A 19,607-nucleotide genomic window follows, 5' to 3' on the forward strand; every position below is an offset into this window, starting at 1 on the left:
CATTTAATTAAGAATTTTCTGAAGCTCTCCAGCGGACAATCCTATCGATTCATAAAATCCGCATCTCTCTCTCTCTCTCTCTCTCTCTCTCTCTCTCTCCTCTCTCTCTCTCTCTCTCTCTCTCTCTCTCTCTCTCTCTCTCTCTCTCTCTCTCTCTCTCTCTCTCTCTCTTCCACTCTGGCAGAGTTGTGTCCCTCTCTCCTCTTTAACTCACATGCAGACTCCTCCTTCCCCTGCTCTCCTCTCCAGTTCTGCTGTGCAGACTTGCCGGGACGGTATCTCTGCAGGGAGACCGGCGGTGGATGGGGACAGCCCATAGCCGCTGCAGCATCAGCACCATCAGCAGCATCAGCACCATCAGCAGCATCAGCAACATCAGCAGCAGGAGTCGGGCGCACCGACCGAAGCATGCTCCAGCGCAGCCATGACTTGCTCGGCGTCAGATAGCGAGAAGATCGTGATCAACTGCGGCGGGATCCGACACGAAACGTACCGGAGCACCCTGAAGACCCTGCCGGGGACGCGCTTGTCCTGGCTGACCGAGCCCGACGCCTACAGCAACTTCGACTACGACCCCAAGTCCGACGAGTTCTTCTTCGACCGCCACCCGGCCACCTTCGCCTTCATCCTCAACTACTACCGCACCGGCAAGCTGCACTGTCCCAACGATGTGTGCGGGCCGCTCTTCGAGGAGGAACTCGCCTTCTGGGGCATCGACGAGACGGACGTGGAGGCGTGCTGCTGGATGAACTACCGCCAGCACCGCGACGCCGAGGAGGCGCTGGACAGTTTCGAGACCCCCGAGCCGGACGCGCCCGAAGACGACCCGGCGCTGACCGGTGGGGCGGACGGGGACCTGAAGCGGCTTTGTATGCAGGAGGACGGCCGCAGGCCGACGTGGTGGCAGGTGTGGCAGCCATTCATGTGGGCTCTCTTTGAGGACCCCTACTCGTCCAAATACGCCCGGGTGAGTGGTCGCAGACGTGCTTTCTGCCCGCGCTGCAGTGCGTCCGCGTTTGGCACAGTGCACGGTGGCCAGTGCGCATTGCTGCGTAAAGTTGCTCCTTCAAGTGAGGAGCGCTACAATCACTGCAGTGCTTCTGCATTTAATGAACACACAGCCAGAAAAACCTGTTTCAGCGATATGTTTGGAGGAGGGTGATTATCTGTTTTGTTGGGTCTCCCCACAACCCAAGACCCCTGCATTTAGATTGATAAAGACAGAAATGACAAATCAACATAGGAAGAATCAACATGAATATGCTTCAGAATTTCATCCCATGGAAGTCAATGTCGGCAGTGATACAGTATGTTGAGAGGGGCAATTATGCGTCTCCCAGAGATGGAAGCCCACTGAACCACTGTTCCCACTTATAGATAAATGAAATCGATGAAAAGGACAGAAACTTCAAATCAATGTTGGAATGGACAGAAAAAAATAAGTGTGTGCGTGTGTGTGTGTGTGTGTGTGTGTGTGTGTGGGGGGGGGGGGGGGGGGGGGGGGGGGGGGGTTGTATATGTATGTGGAGTGTGAAGACAGGTGTTAAGACCCCATGCTCTATTCCTGCCATTAATATAGATCATATTTCTATCTGGTACTGATTCTGTGAGGCTTCATTGTCGTCTAATGCCCACTTGTCTGTGCGCATCCTGCTCGTCTCTTCCTCCATCTCTTCCTGCCTCTTCAGCGTCTTCATGTTTGCGCCACTTCATTTCTTCTGCAGTCTCTTGAAACAGTTTGTGCTAATTAGGTCTCACCCTAATTTGGGTTCTGCTTTCTTTCCACTGCCAGCTCACACTTTGTGGTTCAGTGATCATCCCTGAAGGCAGAGTCGGTAGAAACCTTACACATTGACTATATTCAGTCATTTCTCTCTTCAGATATTTTGCAGATTTGATCAGACCTTGTCAGCATCGTGGTCCTACCCAAAAGAATCCAGGCCTTGTGTGAAGCTTCTACACATTGTGTGGTTGTAGAAGAAGCTGATGGTGAAAACGTGTTGGGAGCAGAGACCCACGGAGGACAGGTGTCCCTCACTGTGATGCTGTGAGGAGATTTGGGTTGGAGATTGGATTTGTTCTGCATTGATGAGGTGGATGAAGCTGATTAAGTCTGAACCCCATGAGGGTCCCACCTGCTTCGGCTGAAACGGATGCAGCATAGATCGCTCAGCTTCGTTTCATTTGCATCGAAGTGGTGTGCTTGCAGTTATTTTTGAATGGGTAACACAAGTCATCAGGTTCACAATGAATTCCCATCTGCAATGTGCCTGAAGCGATACACAGAATCCAGCAAAGATTGACCGATGTGTGATTTTATGCTACAAATTGCTTTTTAGCAATAGAAATCAGATAGAGGTGGCTCACTCCTTAATGATACAGCTGCTCTGTTTTCACCTGTGAGGGTGCAGCATGGTAGAACATCAACGCCTCTTTCCATCCCTTGAAATAAAGCAGTTGTGTGAATGTGTTTGGCAGCAGGTGGAGGGGCAGAAGAGATGAAAAGGGTTTCTCTTTTCATGGACGATTGCTGATTCTGGCCTTACTTTTGTGACACTTGCTTATTTCGTCCCTTCGGTTTGGCGAAGCATCCTCAGTGATGCATCCACCAGGTCCTCTTCATCGCAGAGGGGTCTTTTGGGTTGGATTCTTCCAGCTGCTGTCCTGTTGTCTCCAGGTTTGATGTAAGATTGAAAACATGAAGTGAGCAGCAGCGCTCAATCTGATTGGTTAATATGTTGCACAGTGCAGGGAAACCAAATGAACTGCACTTCAATCAGTTTGTTTCTGATATGTAAAGCACATCATTTGAAAGTTGACATCTGGACGACCACACATCTGGAGTTAATCACACAGCCCCATTATTGATCATAACTGTGAATGTGAAACAACCCGGGCCGGCGCTGGAAGTCTAAACAGAGATGAATAGAGAACTAAATCTACACAACACAATTCAAAATATGTTTTCTCTTTAACATGATGGCTAATGGTTTTCACTTAACTGAGCTCAATCAGTGAAAATCTGACTGGATTAACTTTTTATATCTTTACGTGTGCGAATTCTGTACAATGATCAACATGTAATTAACTCTGCTTGACTATCTAATATCTAACAGAAGAAAAAGAAATGTGAGAAAAGATTAATGTCAGATTTTTATTTTCACAATCAAAATGTGTAAAAAGCAGTATAAAACTAAACATTTAAACTTTTAACTCTTTGGTTTCTCGCACAGTGAGAAATCACTGATATACACATTGAAATAAAAACAAAACCAATCAAGTAAGAACTGCAATCATGAGTACTATCATTTACATACATGTGCATATTAAAAACATGGGGAAATTCCAATGAAAACCTTTTTTTATAAACAATCACAGCTCTAATCAGTTTTTATACTGTATTTTCGAAAAAAAGTGATTTCTAGTTTACAGTAAAACTCTGCTGTCTGGGTCATCACGCTGCAATTTGAAAGAAGAGTTCACCTTGTGGTCCCTCCAGTGGCCTCTTCTTTCTGCGTCTGCTTCTACTGATTCATGCTGTTAACTTTGTCTGTTTACTACCCAGAATGCATTGTGTGCTATGTCGCATCCTCTCACTCCGTCCGCTGGAAAGTCTACAATAGTCCCTGACGCGTTCAAACTGTCCGTGAACTGGACCTCAGTTCACATGCAAGTGAACGGAGACCCATGTGTTCTAGTGGACAAAAGTTCACTTCTTTGATCCAGATCAGAGTCCGGGGAGCGTTCACACCGGCCCGAACAAAGCAGAAGTTCCCTGAAATGAACTCTGGTGTGGAGCAAAGTGCTCGTGTGAAAGTGCCTTAAAACTTTGGCTTTCAATGAAAATAATATTATTTTTACCATCTGATTACCGCTTTTGTTTTCATTGCACAGTTTTAATTCCCGGTGGGGGGAATTCCTTCCCAAATGAATGACCCAGCAGCAGCAGCCACACAGAAATGCACTCAGGGGGGAGCTGGTGGGGGCTGAGGGTCTTGCTCAGGGGCCCACGGTGTAACCAGAGTACCCGGAGAAAACACACACACACACACACACACACACACACACACACACACACACACACACACACACACACACACACACACACACACACACACACACACACACACACAGGGGAACATGCAAACTCCACTCAGAAAAGACCTGGGTGATACTTGAACTCGGAGCCTTCTTGCTGTGAAGCGACGCACAAGCTGATGAATTTAACATCGAAGTCGACATGTTTCGCTTCTCAGTGAAAATGAATAATGAGAAGAACCCAGTGAGGTCCACCCACTGAAGGCCAATCAAATAACAGTGAGAAACACTGCGAGCCAACATAAATCTCACATGTGGTGAAAGTTAGTGTCGGTGGTCACACAACCTCCACCTGAACTACCACCATCTAACCACATGGGGCATTAATGCAGCCAACACTTGATCATCTAATGAAACAGGAAACCTTCACTCTAACATTACAGGGCTGGAAGATATTATCAACTCTTCACTTTTGGACTCATGGAGGACTTTCTGCATGACTGAATGGACGGCTAATACACTCACATCTCCACATTACTTCTCTTCAATTACTTAGAATTAATCACAAGTCACAGTGAGAGCTCTGTCCTGAGAAAGAAGTGTATAGAACAGAGATTGATGGCCGTATTTGACCCAGAGGAGATTAAGAGGTGGCAGCTTTGGCTTTAATCGTGATGGGTATTATTCAAAACGAAGCTGTCTTTACTGCTAACTCTGTGCCTTCCTGTGCCTTTGGCTTCAAGATACACACTGATTAAATGAATGCCACTTTTGTGCATTGAATTGCAAATGTGAGTCATGGTATTAGAAGACGGTTCTGTTTGGGTTAGCAGAACAATGCTCCGATATCTCCTCAATGACGTCACCAGCATCAATTACTTTGACTTTAACACAAAAATGATGCTTTTACAGTGACATGGTACAGGTGTGCTCAAATTTCCCCAAAGTGATTTTTCCCTGCATGTGTTTTGTATTGTGCTTTGCAGGTGAAGTAGTTACCACAGTTATTAATACTTCATCAATCAGTTGTGACTTATTGGAAAAAGGAAAATTGACTCAACAAATGTGGAGCAGCCAAAGGGCTTTGCCTGACATGGACAGTTTGTACTTTGTACTGTTCAGGTTCCTCCCACTTGTAACACACCTGAATGCAGTAAGGGCCTTGTTACTTGGCTTTTTTACAAGCTTGATGATGACATCATCATCAGATTGAGGTGTGCTGAAGCTGGGAGAGATAAAACATGCAGGACACCGGTCCTCCAGGACCAGGACCAGGACTGGGGACCCCTGGTTCAGTGTGTTATGACATTTTTGTTTTTAGATTTGATTTGATTTGATTTGATTTGATTTGATTTGATAGATTTATTTATTTCAAATGAATGAACAATTTATAATTAGATGAAACAAATGGAAAAGAAAAAGAAAAGGAAAAAATATCATTCAAAAATAAATAAAAAAGCCCATTTTGATATAAAACCCTTTAACTGGTTGGAAAAGGGAAAGGAAGACGCCTCGGCTTATCCAGTCCTCCCCATTCTTCACCCATTGACAAATGCAAAATCCAAGAAAAGAACTAAACAGGCAAAACAAAAGAAAACAAAAAACCGAAAACTACTACAATCGAGCTATTTATGAAAACATCATAATAAAAAACACACAAAAAAGAACCATTAACATCTGAGAGGTTTTCATTCTCCTTCTTCATTTCTGTAATTTTCAAAAATCCATCTTTTGTACATGTATTTAAATTGTGTTATATTCATACTTTGTTTAATCTTGTCATCGTTCCACAAAACCAGCCCCCAGATGGAAACACGTACGTTTTAAATTGGTCTGAGCAGAATTCTGTTTTAAGTTTAGTTTCCCTCTAAAGTTAGAACCTCCACTCCACTCTGTCTTTGAACAGTTTATATGTTTACAGGAGCAGTTTATTTATTGTTTTATACATTATTTGTGCAGTTTTAAATTCTACCAGATCCCCAAACTTTAAGGTGTGTACTTTTAAAAACAGTGTATTGGTGTGTTCATGATATCCTACATTATTTACTATCGGAGAGGCTCTGTGTTGTTTTGTGCTCGTTGAATGTAAGGAGCTTTTCTAGGTAGTGCCCCATACGTCCACACAGAATAAGAATAAGAATAAGAATAAGAATAAGAATAAGAATAAGAATAAGAATAAGAATTCTTGCGTTCCAATAGGGTCCCTGCTCTGCTTGGGCTCGGACCCTTACAGAGATGCAGTGGAGGAAGTTATCCAACAAATCACAACATAAAACCTTTGAGAAGCCAGCTGAAGAAACGTCTCTCAGAATAATCACCATGAACAAATGTTTTCACGTTACAAATCAATTAGCATGTTAGCAGGCGGACTGTATAAACTCCTGGCAGTAGAAGAAAAGGGTAGAAAGTTCATTCATTAGTATTTTCGAGACTTTTATGTCCAGTTTGCAGTTTAGTTGCTGCTTTAATCTATCTTTTCTGTTCAAGAACCTATTTTCCACATTACCTGTATTACCTGTACGCCCTCCTCCTCACCTCGCCTCCCTCGGCTCTCCTCTCACTGATATCTGTAAAAATCCATCCCAGCAGGCTGAGGTGCTTCTTGTCTTTTCCGTGGATGAGACGGCTCATCGAATGACTGTCTCGTACTGGTCATACATTGAAGTATCGGTGCATGGACTCGAGGGAAGCATGAATACACACAGCAAGCAAACACTCTGAAAGCGGAATAAGAGAGATTCACACACACAAGATAAAAGTATATCAAGGCCCCATTAAATCCTGGTGAGAAGACAGAAGAATTGCTGTATTTGTATATACAGTTATTTCACTTTTAGTCTTTTGCAAAACGGGGGCTATGCTCATAAACGATGCTGAAGTGTCTGGGTTCTTCTTCTTTGGTTTGCATTTTGCAAGGTTTTCTCTCCAAGAAACATTGTTCAGCTGCTTCTTTATGTTTAATTCAACATGTGTGCTGCACGTCACTGAGCGACCGCTGTGGATGGGGAGGTTCACAAGAGCCCAGTAGATGAGATGATATTCACCCATCATGTTCCAAAAGATGACACATATATGCCATTTTGCAACCATCAGGATTTATATTCATCCGATAAGAAATTGTAATTTTGAGCCAAGGAGGTGTGTTGGTTTCTACACAGTCCCATCCTCACTGGGCAGCCGACTCACAGGGATGCCCAATGTCTCCAAACATCCTCAAACTGCTTGCATTTAACATTTTTAAAATTAAATAAGCATTGATTTCTTCTTATGATGAATTCAGTTGCATTTCCTGTGAAAGTGTGTGTCAATATTTTGCCAGGTTGCGGTCAGAACTGAGAAAAACGTGACACTGAATTTTCATCATTTCGTCGTCTCCGGGGCGGAATATTTCCTCTCCTCCATTTCTTTGATGGAATGTGATGCAACAACTCAGTCTCCAGAACATTGCACATGAAAGTGGTGTGGGTTTGAAAAAAACAACAAAAAAACACACATTTGTGATGTTCTGACTATCATGAACAAAAGATGTGGGTCACATGTGGACAAAAAGTCAGAATCACTGCAGTGTGAAGATAATGAGGAAGAGTTCTGGGGCCACGCAAGAGAAACAATCAATTCAGAGGTAAAAGAAAAAATCTTCATGCACTTCAGAAAATGTCCAAAATCAAAGTCAAGATTTGGTTTTGAAGGAGAAAAAAAGCCTTTTTGTCTTTTTAAATATAAAGTGGAAATACTGTCTCCTCCTGTCCATCGACATGCCAGCGCATGTGACTGCTTCTACAAAATGCATTGCAGGCAGTTTAATGAAGTGGTGAAACGGTGCAGTTGTGCAGTCATCATCAAAATCAGGACTGTAAGAGACAGAGCAGCCTGCAGCTCTCCGGCGCAGACGTCCGTCCACTACCAAGGACAAAGGCACGGATCCCGGGGTGCTTAGAACATGTGTGATTATTAAACAAGGGAATCCTGTGTAAAATCACAGGTTCATAAGCAGTAAGCAACACTAAAGAGTCAGAATTAAGTGATTTAATGGGATTATTTCGGCATCCGCAGGCAAATGATGAGGGACGGACCAGAGGAGACAGACTCCAGTTTGTATTTAAAAAACAATAAATTCTTGACATTGATTATCGACTTTTTTTCTTGAAGTGGATGAGGATTGTTTTTTTTACCTCCAATACTTTTTCTTCTTCAGTGGCACTTAAGAAATCTTGACATTGATTTTTAATTGCACCAGGAATCTTTCTCAGTGGGGTTCTCTGATGATGGACTGTCGCACAACATTTGCACATCCAGTCATGTGTCAGTTCATCTGGTGAACGTGGTCTCCAACGGATATCGTGAAAATGTCAAGCGGGCGTTCGGTGATATCTGTGCAACTTAAGCGCCTATTTACTATCAATCCAAGTGAGTCTCAGTGAGAGAGAGAACCTGCTTAGAACTTCTTAGGATTTTCAGATGTTCCAGATGCAGGTTCGGTATATGTACAGATAATATCATTGTGACGCTAAAGGTAAATGAACTCTGGAAACCAGAGATTATTCTCCTCGCTAATCCTAAATCCTGTCCCTCAGCCTGAGGTTCTGTTCAGTTGTTTGCTGCCATCAGGTCTCCCTCCATCTTTGCTGAAGACATGTCTGGTTTGGGTTTGCCTGCACAGAGAAAGAGAGACAGGTTAGAGATTGCAGGGAGGGTTCGGCACCAGTGGTACAAATACATGAAGAAAAGAGTCAAACTTTGTTGTTTCATACTAGAATCAGTAAACAGCATCTCTGAATTTACAGTCTTTAGTCCCATAATCCCTCAACTGGAGCAATGCACAGCCACATGAAGCCACTTTGACCTCCACCAACCACATGAAGCTAAATTGTATAATGAAGTAAGCGAATGAACAAAAAACCTTAAAATCCCATCATAAGTTTGACATAATTAGCGACATGCATGTAGACATACAAATAAAACCCATTTTATCAACTGAAATTAAAGGTTTTTCAAGGTTGGTCAAGGTTTTTCTTTCAATTGTGTTTGTGGGAAAATACATGAGAAGACGACCTTGAAAAAATAATCACATATTAAATCGCAATATTGAGGAAAAAAAAATCGCAATTCGATTATTTTCCAAAATTGTTCAGCCCGAGTTCGAACCTTCTGTTCAAATGTGCTCAGAGCAGACGTCACGTAAATATCGTCAGACCTAAATCACATTGTGAAGAAATATATTACCGTACACTCCTCCCAGGATTTTGCACGACTGTTAACTCACCCCAACAGTACATTTTTATAAGGTCAAACACGTTTAGTTGTTCTTTAGGGTCAGAGCACCAATGGTGCAAAGACCCTATTGAAACTGCTTGGATGATGATGATTATTATTATTATTATTATTATTATTATTATTATTATTAAAAGTTACCAAAACTTAGTACGCACATCAGCCCTAATGAAAAATTCAATATTTAGGAGAAAACACACTTATGGGTGTCAGAATGGCTCAACAGCGCCACCTGTCAAATGTAGAAAATTCAGCTCCTGAGTCCTGTTTCACCTACACTACTAAATCTGGTATACATATGCAACATCCCCAGATGCACAAAACAATTTCTTCCACGTATACTGAAAACTCAACCAGAAGTCGGCCATTTTGAAAAATACGGTGGACTTTGGCCCAAAGTCACAAAATTTCAAGAGCAAACTTGTTCTCAAATTAGATTTATTGATATAACATGCATGTTGAGCAAAAATGATTTCAGCCTTCCCCAAAAGTCTTTAGGTGGGGCTTTGACCACGCCACAAGCTGATATTCAACATGAAACAGGAAGTGCAGCTTGAATAGCATGATCCATGGAAATAGCATGAACCTGAACCTGGTTGGCCTCAAACCTTGCACGTTGCATTGGAGCCCAGATCTGATCACATTCATAAATCTGATCAGATTAGGTCAATGTATTTCACTTCTCCAGTACTTTTCAACTGCTTGAGCAGTCCCAAAGTGCTAAAGATTGTTAATCCCATTCACAGAGAAGGCTGCCATTCAGGGAGCTCAGTCCATCCATTGGGAGCAATTTGGGGTTCAGTGTCTTACTCAAGGAGACTTCCTTTTGTGGACAAGTGGAGATAGGGAATTGAACCTGGAACCTTCCACTTTAGAGACGACTCCTTTACCAACCCAGCCACAGACATGTAGAGACGATACCAACCATCAGCCATTGCAGCGCTTGCTGAAAACACAAAGTGGGTGTAAATAGCCTGTATAGGCTCATGTTGGCTCACCTAGGTAACATGACAATATATAGCGCAGACCCTCATATCAGCGTGCTAAAAAGGTTTTGGGCATTTTAATTAATCAGGAAGTGCCGTGTAAAAAGCCTTAACAGGGTCCGATCTGCCTCAGACTTGAAGACGGCCATATGACAAAACTGACACTTGGTCATAGCGCCACCTACTGTAAACAGGAATTGCTCCAATTATCCCTAAAAATCTCACGTTTGATCAAACTCTGGGCGTGATGACTTACATGGCAGTTGACAGTCTCAGTTAAGTCCCACCAACAGCGAGGACCCGTTCATGGCTGCTTGCAGCTTCATTTTTTCTCTTGTTGCTGTTTATCAAGTTTGTCAGACTCGATTCTTAGTGCATGTTATTAGCAGATCAAGTGTGTGTGTGTGTGTGTGTGTGTGTGTGTGTGTGTGTGTGTGTGTGTGTGTGTGTGTGTGTGTGTGTGTGTGTGTGTGTGTGTGTGTGTGTGTGTGTGTGTGTGTGCAGTCAGATAATACACACTCTTCTCTGTAGTTTATGTGAGATGCTCTGTGATCATTTTTGTAAAGCTGTTAGAATCAAGATGAGCTCATTTCATCCAAACTAATGAGTTTTACTGGTAAAATCCACAACGTTTGAAAATGAACCTTATGGACAAACGATCATTTTCAACCTTAAGTGCCGTCATTGAGCCTGTCAGCTGACCAGTGGATACTACATATGAATATTTGTGTGTTTTCCATCGAATTGAAGTGCTTGATTGAATTGACTTGGCAAAGATGTATGAAGAATTCCTCATTGGTGTGGTTGCAGACGTGTGTCTCGGCTCTCTGTGGCTGGTGACGGGTTGCAAAACATGAGAGGTAAAAAAAGGAATTGATGAAGAATCGAGCGTCGCTTTGACAGCTGAAGTGACTTTGAAAGTGTTGCAGTCAATAGTTTTGGTGCCAAGGAAGCTGGTGGTGGGGGCTGGGTGGGGGCTGGGTGGGGGCTGGGTGGGGGGTTGTACCAGGAGGGGTACCGGCAGATTCACGGGTGCAGCGGACAACGGGTGTGTTGGTGCGCATGGCGTCCTCGCTGAGATACCAGGGTTTTCCACCCCCCCCCCCCCCCTCCCCCACTCCCCCTCCGTCCCTGACAGCTCGTTGTGCTTTATTACCGCGATTTCAGAGCTGAGTGCTGGATTGCTTATTATCGCTATTCAGCTAACTCCCCCTCTATGCTCCCTCTCTCTCTCTCTCTCTCTCCCTCCCTCTCTCTCTCTCTCTCTCTCTCTCTCTCTCTCTCTCTCTCTCTCTCTCTCTCTCTCTCACCTCCCCCATCCTTCCCTAACCCCCCTCCACTTGTGCTATAGCGTAACACTGCAGTCCCCCTGTAGTAGCTGACTGCGCTGTAGTCTGCTGCAGAGAAAGAGGGAGGGAGGGGGGTGACAGGAAGGGAGGTGCTTTTTTTTTCTTTGTGGGGGTGTGGGGGGGGGGATGATGGATTAAGAGTGAAAAGCAGTAGAAGGAGAAGCAAGGTGGAGTAGAGGATGGGGTCAGTTTCTGCAATCCTCTTGTTTTCGTCCCTGCTGCCCCCTTTAGCGTTTCCTTTTTTCTGCTCGTTCCTGCTGAGCTGGGTCGGATCCCTGCATCGATCCGCTCGTACATCTCAGCTCGCCTCATTCAGGCAAACGTCTCAGCTGAATGGTGCTCCTTTGTAAGCAAAACCTTCACACACACACACGCACGCATGCACACACACACACACACACACACACACACACACACACACACACACACACACACACACACACACACACACGCACGCACACACGCACGCACACACACACACACACACACCACACACACACACACACACACACAAGCTCCCGCCTTTCCCTTTTTACTCAGCAGGTTGTGGTGGAAATGCCCTATCCTTAAGAAGGGAAATTAATACCAATAGAAAACACACACACACACACACACACACACACACACACACACACACACACACACACACACACACACACACACACACACACACACACACACACACACACACACACAGACTGGGGCTGCACAATATGTCAACAAAATTACTGTTTTCACCACATCAACAAGCTCAGTATTCATATTGCAGAGAACTGCAGTAAATGATGTTTCCAGTCACTCTGCATTCATGCTCTGCAAACTCCTAATTTTACTGATTAATAGCAATTGATTCAAAAACTGAAAAATAGACAGCATTAATACTCATACCTACACCTACACACACCTGAAGCAGACACACACACGATAGAAAGAAATGAACAAATAAATAAAAGTCCAGTAATTTGGAGGGAAATGAAAGAGCACAGTTATTTAAAAGAATGAATGTTAAAGCACAAACACAATAACATAACATCTTTGTCTGATCCCAGAATACACACACACATATTACAGAGCTTCCCACACATGTTCATTGTGGCGCCGGCCGTTGTGTCACTTTGACCTGATCATCGTGACGTGCTCACACGGACAGAGGCTGTTAGCTTTCAGTCAGTGCCCTTTGCTCTGTTATGAGAATCTGAGAATTCATCAGATCTGAGATTGATCATTTTTAACATCTTCATCTGCATCAACACCTGACTGAGCTGATGGTGCTGAGGGGCCTCAGGACAGTTGGCCCCAGTCCACTTAGAGGGAAATAACCTATTTAGATTCTGCAAACTTGCTGGAAAAGATGGTTTGTCTGCACATCCACTGCATTCCTCCTGTCTCTACCTTATAAGAGGGAAACCGCAGTGACGTATAATGTGCTGCTGTGTTCATCACATCAATGGAGCATCTGTCTGGCCTGGAATCCCTCCATCTTTTATTCCCACTTTAATGCCTGTTTGGGGGCTGGAGCTGGTCAGTGACAACATGAGACCAACAGTTAGTGAGTTCATCACTGGACCACAGAGACACTCATTCTTATCTGTGGCCAATCCAGAGTCACCATTTCATCTATAGAGCTTGTTTTTGAATTGTGGGATGACATATGTGTAGAAAGCTCGAGCAGACACAAAGCGGACATACAAACTGCAGGGAGAAAGTACTCAGTGGAACCTCCTCAGCTCTGTACAGCCGCCCTCTCTAGTCAATGCACACAACATATCCTGACAAAGAAAAGGCAGCAAACAAAGCCAGATTGTCCGGACTAAGTTATGAAGTGGATGGATTTGAAAGTCCAGACATTTTAAAGACTTTGTGTGTTTGCTTTGATTTAGCATGATTCCAATTCATCAAAAATATATAAATAAATCATAACTACATGAAGGAAATATAGACAATCAAAGACCATTTGACCTTTTAGACCTGCAGAAACATTCAGTTCTGAAGAAACTTTCATTTCAGAAGAAACTCTTTCAGTTCCATTAAATAAAAATGTTTTGCACCATCCGTTCTGAAAAGACCAAATCTATTGTCCAAAGTCACCATTTTCTTCTTGCACCATCACCACCTCAGCTGTAGTAGAACAGTTGGGTTCAAGCCAGAGTCCAGTGACTTTGGATTTACAAGAGATGGAGTATTGTGGACAAGAAGTACTTCATGAGACTTTTATAGATTTTGTTGTTTTGTTGATTAACCCTCACATCTGGGATTCCACTGTTGCAAACCTACTGTTACCCTTTCCCCATTGCTGCAGTTAGTTTTTCTGATCAAGGTTGAAGAAAGCGTAATGCTTCTGTAGACATTCAATATCATTGACTGATTATTATCTGAACTCTGTCCAACTTAGAGTTCTGAAGGAAAATGACCACTTTACCTTCTGATTGTACCACGAGCTCCTCTGCAGTCCAAACAGTCCATCTTTCTCTCCACGAAAGAGGTGGAGTCTCTCTGGTGTCTCTCTCAATATGTATCATTCGGTGCACTTTAGAAATACCTTTGGGAAAACTGGAGGAGGTTTATGTTTATATGTAAACTTAAATGATTCAGTAAAGGAGCGAAACGATCTGACTATAGATGATGGTTGCTCTGATTCATTGTTCCGAGAAGGAAAAACCTCTGGTGGTAAAAGTATTATCATTGGAGTAATATATCGACCACCTGACACTTTGATAATCTCTTACTCTGTTTAAACCAGATGAACGAAAACTGCATTATTATGGGAGACTTTCATATAGAGTTTTCAAAGGATGATAAAGTAAATGCTGATTTCCGAAATACTCTATACTCCTCATCTTTCTATCCAACTTTTGATAAATACACATGCGTTACAGAAAGTAGTAAGTCAACCATCGATAATATAATAACTAATATACAACAGACGGGCTGTAAATCAGGTGTATTATATTCAGACATTTCAGATCATTATCTTGTTGTATTCTTCTGGGATCAACTGGATCAAAAGAAAAACCTATTCATGTGTAGAGAGAAAAGTAAAGGTCCTAAATAACAAAACCCCGACAAATTTATGTCAACACCTCCAAACTAAAAGTTGGGATGAAATATACAATACCACTGATCCCAACTATGCATAGAATTACTTAACAGATGAAATAACCAATAACCAATAGAACTAAAATAAGAATAGTGTTCTTTTTCTGTTTTGAACTTCTGCCTGACTTTAATGACTGCTCTGCGTCTGGATCGCCCTACTGGGTTAGTATGCCCTGATCTTAAACAAACTCTTTGAACTACCTGATCTGAGTGTGAGTCTGCATTTGGGTTCACCACAATTCATGACAGTACGATCCATGAACATCCAACCCAGTGGACTCAGACCAGATGCTCTCTGCGCTCGCCTCTAGAATGCTGGCCGGCCGACCAGGAGCGGCTTCAAGCTAAAAGTCAAAGGTGAATGTGACAAATTGCTCTGTGGCATCTTAAAAATATTCATGTGGATGTGTATCGTGTGTGTGTGTGTGTGTGTGTGTGTGTGTGTGTGTGTGTGTGTGGGTGTGGGTGTGGGTGTGTGTGTGTGTGTGTGTGTGTGTGTGTGTGTGTGTGTGTGTGTGTGTGTGTGTGTGTGTGTGTGTGTGTGTGTGTGTGTGTGTGTAAAGATACTGTGACCTTTCTCCCCAGTGATTGCACGTTGCTGGGACGTGCTAGACATCCTGGATGTCAATGCAGCTGCTGGTGTTGATGGAGCTGCTGGTGTCGATAGAGCTGCTGGTGTTGATGGAGCTGCTGGTGTTGATAGAGCTGCTGGTGTCGATGGAGCTGCTGGTGTTGATGGAGCTGCTGGTGTCGATAGAGCTGCTGGTGTTGATGGAGCTGCTGGTGTCGATAGAGCTGCTGGTGTTGATGGAGCTGCTGGTGTTGATGGAGCTGCTGGTGTCGATAGAGCTGCTGGTGTTGATGCAGCTGCTGGTGTCGATGGAGCTGCTGGTGTCGATAGAGCTGCTGGTGTTGATAGAGCTGCTGGTGTCGATGGAGCTGCTGGTGTTGATGGAGCTGCTGGTGTCGATAGAGCTGCTGGTGTTGATGGAGCTGCTGGTGTTGATGGAGCTGCTGGTGTCGATAGAGCTGCTGGTGTCGATAGAGCTGCTGGTGTTGATGGAGCTGCTGGTGTCGATAGAGCTGCTGGTGTTGATGGAGCTGCTGGTGTTGATGGAGCTGCTGGTGTTGATGGAGCTGCTGGTGTCGATAGAGCTGCTGGTGTTGATGCAGCTGCTGGTGTCGATGGAGCTGCTGGTGTCGATAGAGCTGCTGGTGTTGATAGAGCTGCTGGTGTCGATGGAGCTGCTGGTGTTGATGGAGCTGCTGGTGTCGATAGAGCTGCTGGTGTTGATGGAGCTGCTGGTGTTGATGGAGCTGCTGGTGTCGATAGAGCTGCTGGTGTCGATAGAGCTGCTGGTGTTGATGGAGCTGCTGGTGTCGATAGAGCTGCTGGTGTTGATGGAGCTGCTGGTGTTGATAGAGCTGCTGGTGTCGATGCAGCTGCTGGTGTCGATAGAGCTGCTGGTGTTGATGGAGCTGCTGGTGTCGATGCAGCTGCTGGTGTTGATAGAGCTGCTGGTGTTGATGGAGCTGCTGGTGTCGATGGAGCTGCTGGTGTTGATGGAGCTGCTGGTGTTGATGGAGCTGCTGGTGTCGATGGAGCTGCTGGTGTTGATAGAGCTGCTGGTGTTGATGGAGCTGCTGGTGTTGATAGAGCTGCTGGTGTCGATAGAGCTGCTGGTGCTGATGCAGCTGCTGGTGTTGATGGAGCTGCTGGTGTTGATGGAGCTGCTGGTGTTGATGGAGCTGCTGGTGTTGATAGAGCTGCTGGTGTCGATGGAGCTGCTGGTGTCGATGGAGCTGCTGGTGTTGATAGAGCTGCTGGTGCTGGGACTGAGGGAGTAAAGCTTGGATGGTCCATGGTGATGGAGATGGATTTAAGAACACACAGCACGACATTGCAACATGAAGAAACAACTTTTTAATCTAGTAAATGGTTCATCAGACATGCTGACTTTTAATAACAAAGCTAATAGACCAAGGAGTTGGCATCAATGACTGCGATTGCATTCTCTGCATACAGAAGAAATCAATGTTACTTGCTAATTATTTCCGTTGTTCTTTGTGATCGCACCAATAACATACAACAAGGTTTTATTTTAACTCTCCAGTCCCAATCACAGTTTCTAATAAAACCATGGCCGAGTCGATGCTAATCTCCCTCTTGTTGCTCGCCGGTCGGTGGCTGGAAATGGTGCCCATTTGGCCGGACCACTTCCAGTCTTTCCTGTTCTACCCACTCCGGCCGTTGTGGTCTTGGATTGTCAAACAGTTGTTTTTCAGTATCTTCAGCTTTTCCTGGCACTGCGTCAGTGTCCGGTGGTATCCGTGGGTGGCCATCAGCTCGGGGAGCTCCCAGTGAACCGAATCATTGCTGGTCGCTCCATCTCATTCCCGCTGAATCCTCTCATCGGCCACCAGACAAATGTCTGCACCTCGTTGTTGCTCCACGGGCTTGGTTTTTGTGCAGCCATCTCTTTCATGATCCTTGTTGTTGTGGTTGGATCTTAAGAATGGTGGAGTTAACTCTTTGCTCACCTGCTGACTCATCTGTGTTGTCCCACTCTGGCCAATCAGCGGCCTGCCGACTCCAATGGGTCTACTTGCTTGCAGTATCCGGTAAAAGCGCAGAATGAATTAGCCTACAAACCGAGGCGAGGCGGGTCAAGCTATTGGAAAGACCTTCATTTTTTGGTTCGGTTTGCATTTTGAGGCTCGATCAAACTGCCCGGAAAATGTCATGCAATTACAACAGCTGCTGGTTTGGGGGCGCTGTCACCGGAAACAAACACTGGACAGAGAGGAAATAAAGAAGAAACACGACTTCCAGACTGAAAGCGGAACTCCCGCCAGTGGTAGCTAGGCTAATTAGCACATGCCTAAGCTACCACTTAGCTGCTGGGAGTATCCACAAACAACCACCATATATAGTTTTGACACCAGATATCAATGAGCACCTTTCTCACTACGTCTTCCTCACTACTCCATGTCGGCCCGCAAGATATTTTCCAACTCTTTCTTTCTGTGTCTGCTTATTCTGATTTGCGCAGTTAGCTTTGTTTGTTGACTACCCAGAATGCATTGCACTCTACATCACCTTCTCTTGCCCTGCCTGCTGGAAAGTCTGTAGATATGAGAACCGAAGTTTTCATGGAGACCAGATTTCACTTGTTTGATCCCGTTCAGAGTTCAGGGGGACGTTCAAAGATACCCAAATGAAATGGACTTTCCCAGAAAAGAAGAGACAGGTATCAGACAGGGAAATGTGAACGCAACCTGAGTTACCGAGTGGGAGGAGGGGTGATGAGCTGTATGCCAGTGCTCAGGCAGCATACAGCCCACCACCCCAAGTCCACAGAGAGATTGTGTCTTGTGGGGTTACTGGACATACTGTGTGAAGGTGAGCAGAGTGGAGAAGAGGGAGGTTGAAGTCACCGGTAATGAAGATTAGGGAGTCTGGGTGGGATGTCTGCAGCTGGGACACTACGGTGACATGCTGCTGTAGCGTCAGCCAACGGGGCAATATATACAGTTAGAACAATAACCTGTGAGAACTTTTGATGGGGTGTAATACGGCCACGTGATAACAGCTAGTAGTTCGATATTTCTGGTGCACTGCTGCTCCTTCACACATACATGTCCCGGATGGCACCAACCTTTGTTTACAAACACCGTCCACACGCTGCCCCTCCTCTTACCGGTACTCGCTGTCTGGTCCGCTCTCACAAGATGGAAACTGTCCAGAGTGACCAGAGAGTCACTGCTGTGTCCTGTTAGCCATGTCTCCGTGAGGTGGATGAGGCTGCTGTCTTTGTTTGACCAGAGCTGCCACGAGCAGCATGCATTTCCAGCTTAATACTTTCTGACAGTCGAGAATGTAATACAAACAAAAAGACAGCTAACATGTACCGAAACCGAGCCGAAACCATGTCCTAACAGTCAAGGTCCAGACTGAACCGTGGACTCACTATACCATTGCACCCCTAGTCTCTGTGGGCTTTTTATGGGGCCATGTTAAACAACGACATCTTTGTGTTGAATTCACGTTTAAAGAATTCATTTGCTCATAGAGTTTCCAACGAATGCAGACAGACAGAAGTATGTCAATGTTGTGACTGTCACAAGTGAAGCGTGGACTCAAAGGTCAGACCCAGCAGGTTACAAGACTGTGTCTCTTTATTGGATCAACAACATTTCAACACTTTCATGTGGTTCTTATTGGCCTATAAACATTGTATTCAAAGTTTTCCAGCTTGTCCTTGATTTTCAGCTATTTGAATATTCCATCATTGAGCCACATTCAGATTCTGCTGGTTTCAGGGAGCTGGACTGGCTCCGCCCACATGTCCATCTTGGGAGAAGGAGGAAGTTCTTCCTCTCTTTATGCCATGTGCTATTCTTTACATTCTATCTGTCGCTACGTTACGGAGAAACGCTGTTCAATATGAAGCAGAATGTCATCCAGGACTGGCCGATGTTATGAAAACACTCCTACAGTGCTGGGAACGACATGCAAAACCTTAGGAAGTCTTATTGGTCGATTCCCATTAAAAATGAATCCAGTGGGTCCCCAAAGGCTCCGATGAAGGAAGTAAAAATCGACTCCTCTGCTCGTTGACACAATTAATAACGGTGCATCTGGCGTGTTTTGCTCGCCATGTTTGTTTACCTGCAGCGGCAGAGAGCGGAAAACAACGGAGCGCACACAGAGCTGCCTGGTTGTGGGCAGGTCAAAGGGAGGGTCTACCTGGATTGGGATTCCCTAAAAATCCTTGGTGGCGCGACACAGGGTTTGCTTCTGATTCGCTCATTGGAGCAACACGCTTTAGAAAAAATGGAACAAGCCAGAGAAAGAGAGGACAGA

General features: G+C 44.6%; 1 protein-coding gene across 1 annotated transcript in view; it reads left to right on the forward strand.

Annotated features, from left to right (window-relative positions):
* The first annotated feature begins 212 nt into the window (after positions 1 to 212).
* The window catches only part of LOC308124192 (voltage-gated potassium channel KCNC1-like), a 123,853-nt gene continuing 104,458 nt past the window's right edge, over positions 213 to 19,607 (forward strand). The window contains exon 1 of the mRNA XM_080487082.1: positions 213 to 967. Within this exon, the coding sequence (XP_080343208.1) occupies positions 425 to 967 (543 nt within the window). The 5' untranslated portion in view covers positions 213 to 424. The remainder of the gene's footprint in view (positions 968 to 19,607) is intronic.

Source organism: Lipophrys pholis (genome assembly GCF_963383615.2).
Source record: "Lipophrys pholis genome assembly, chromosome: 19".
NCBI classification, from domain to species: domain Eukaryota; kingdom Metazoa; phylum Chordata; class Actinopteri; order Blenniiformes; family Blenniidae; genus Lipophrys; species Lipophrys pholis.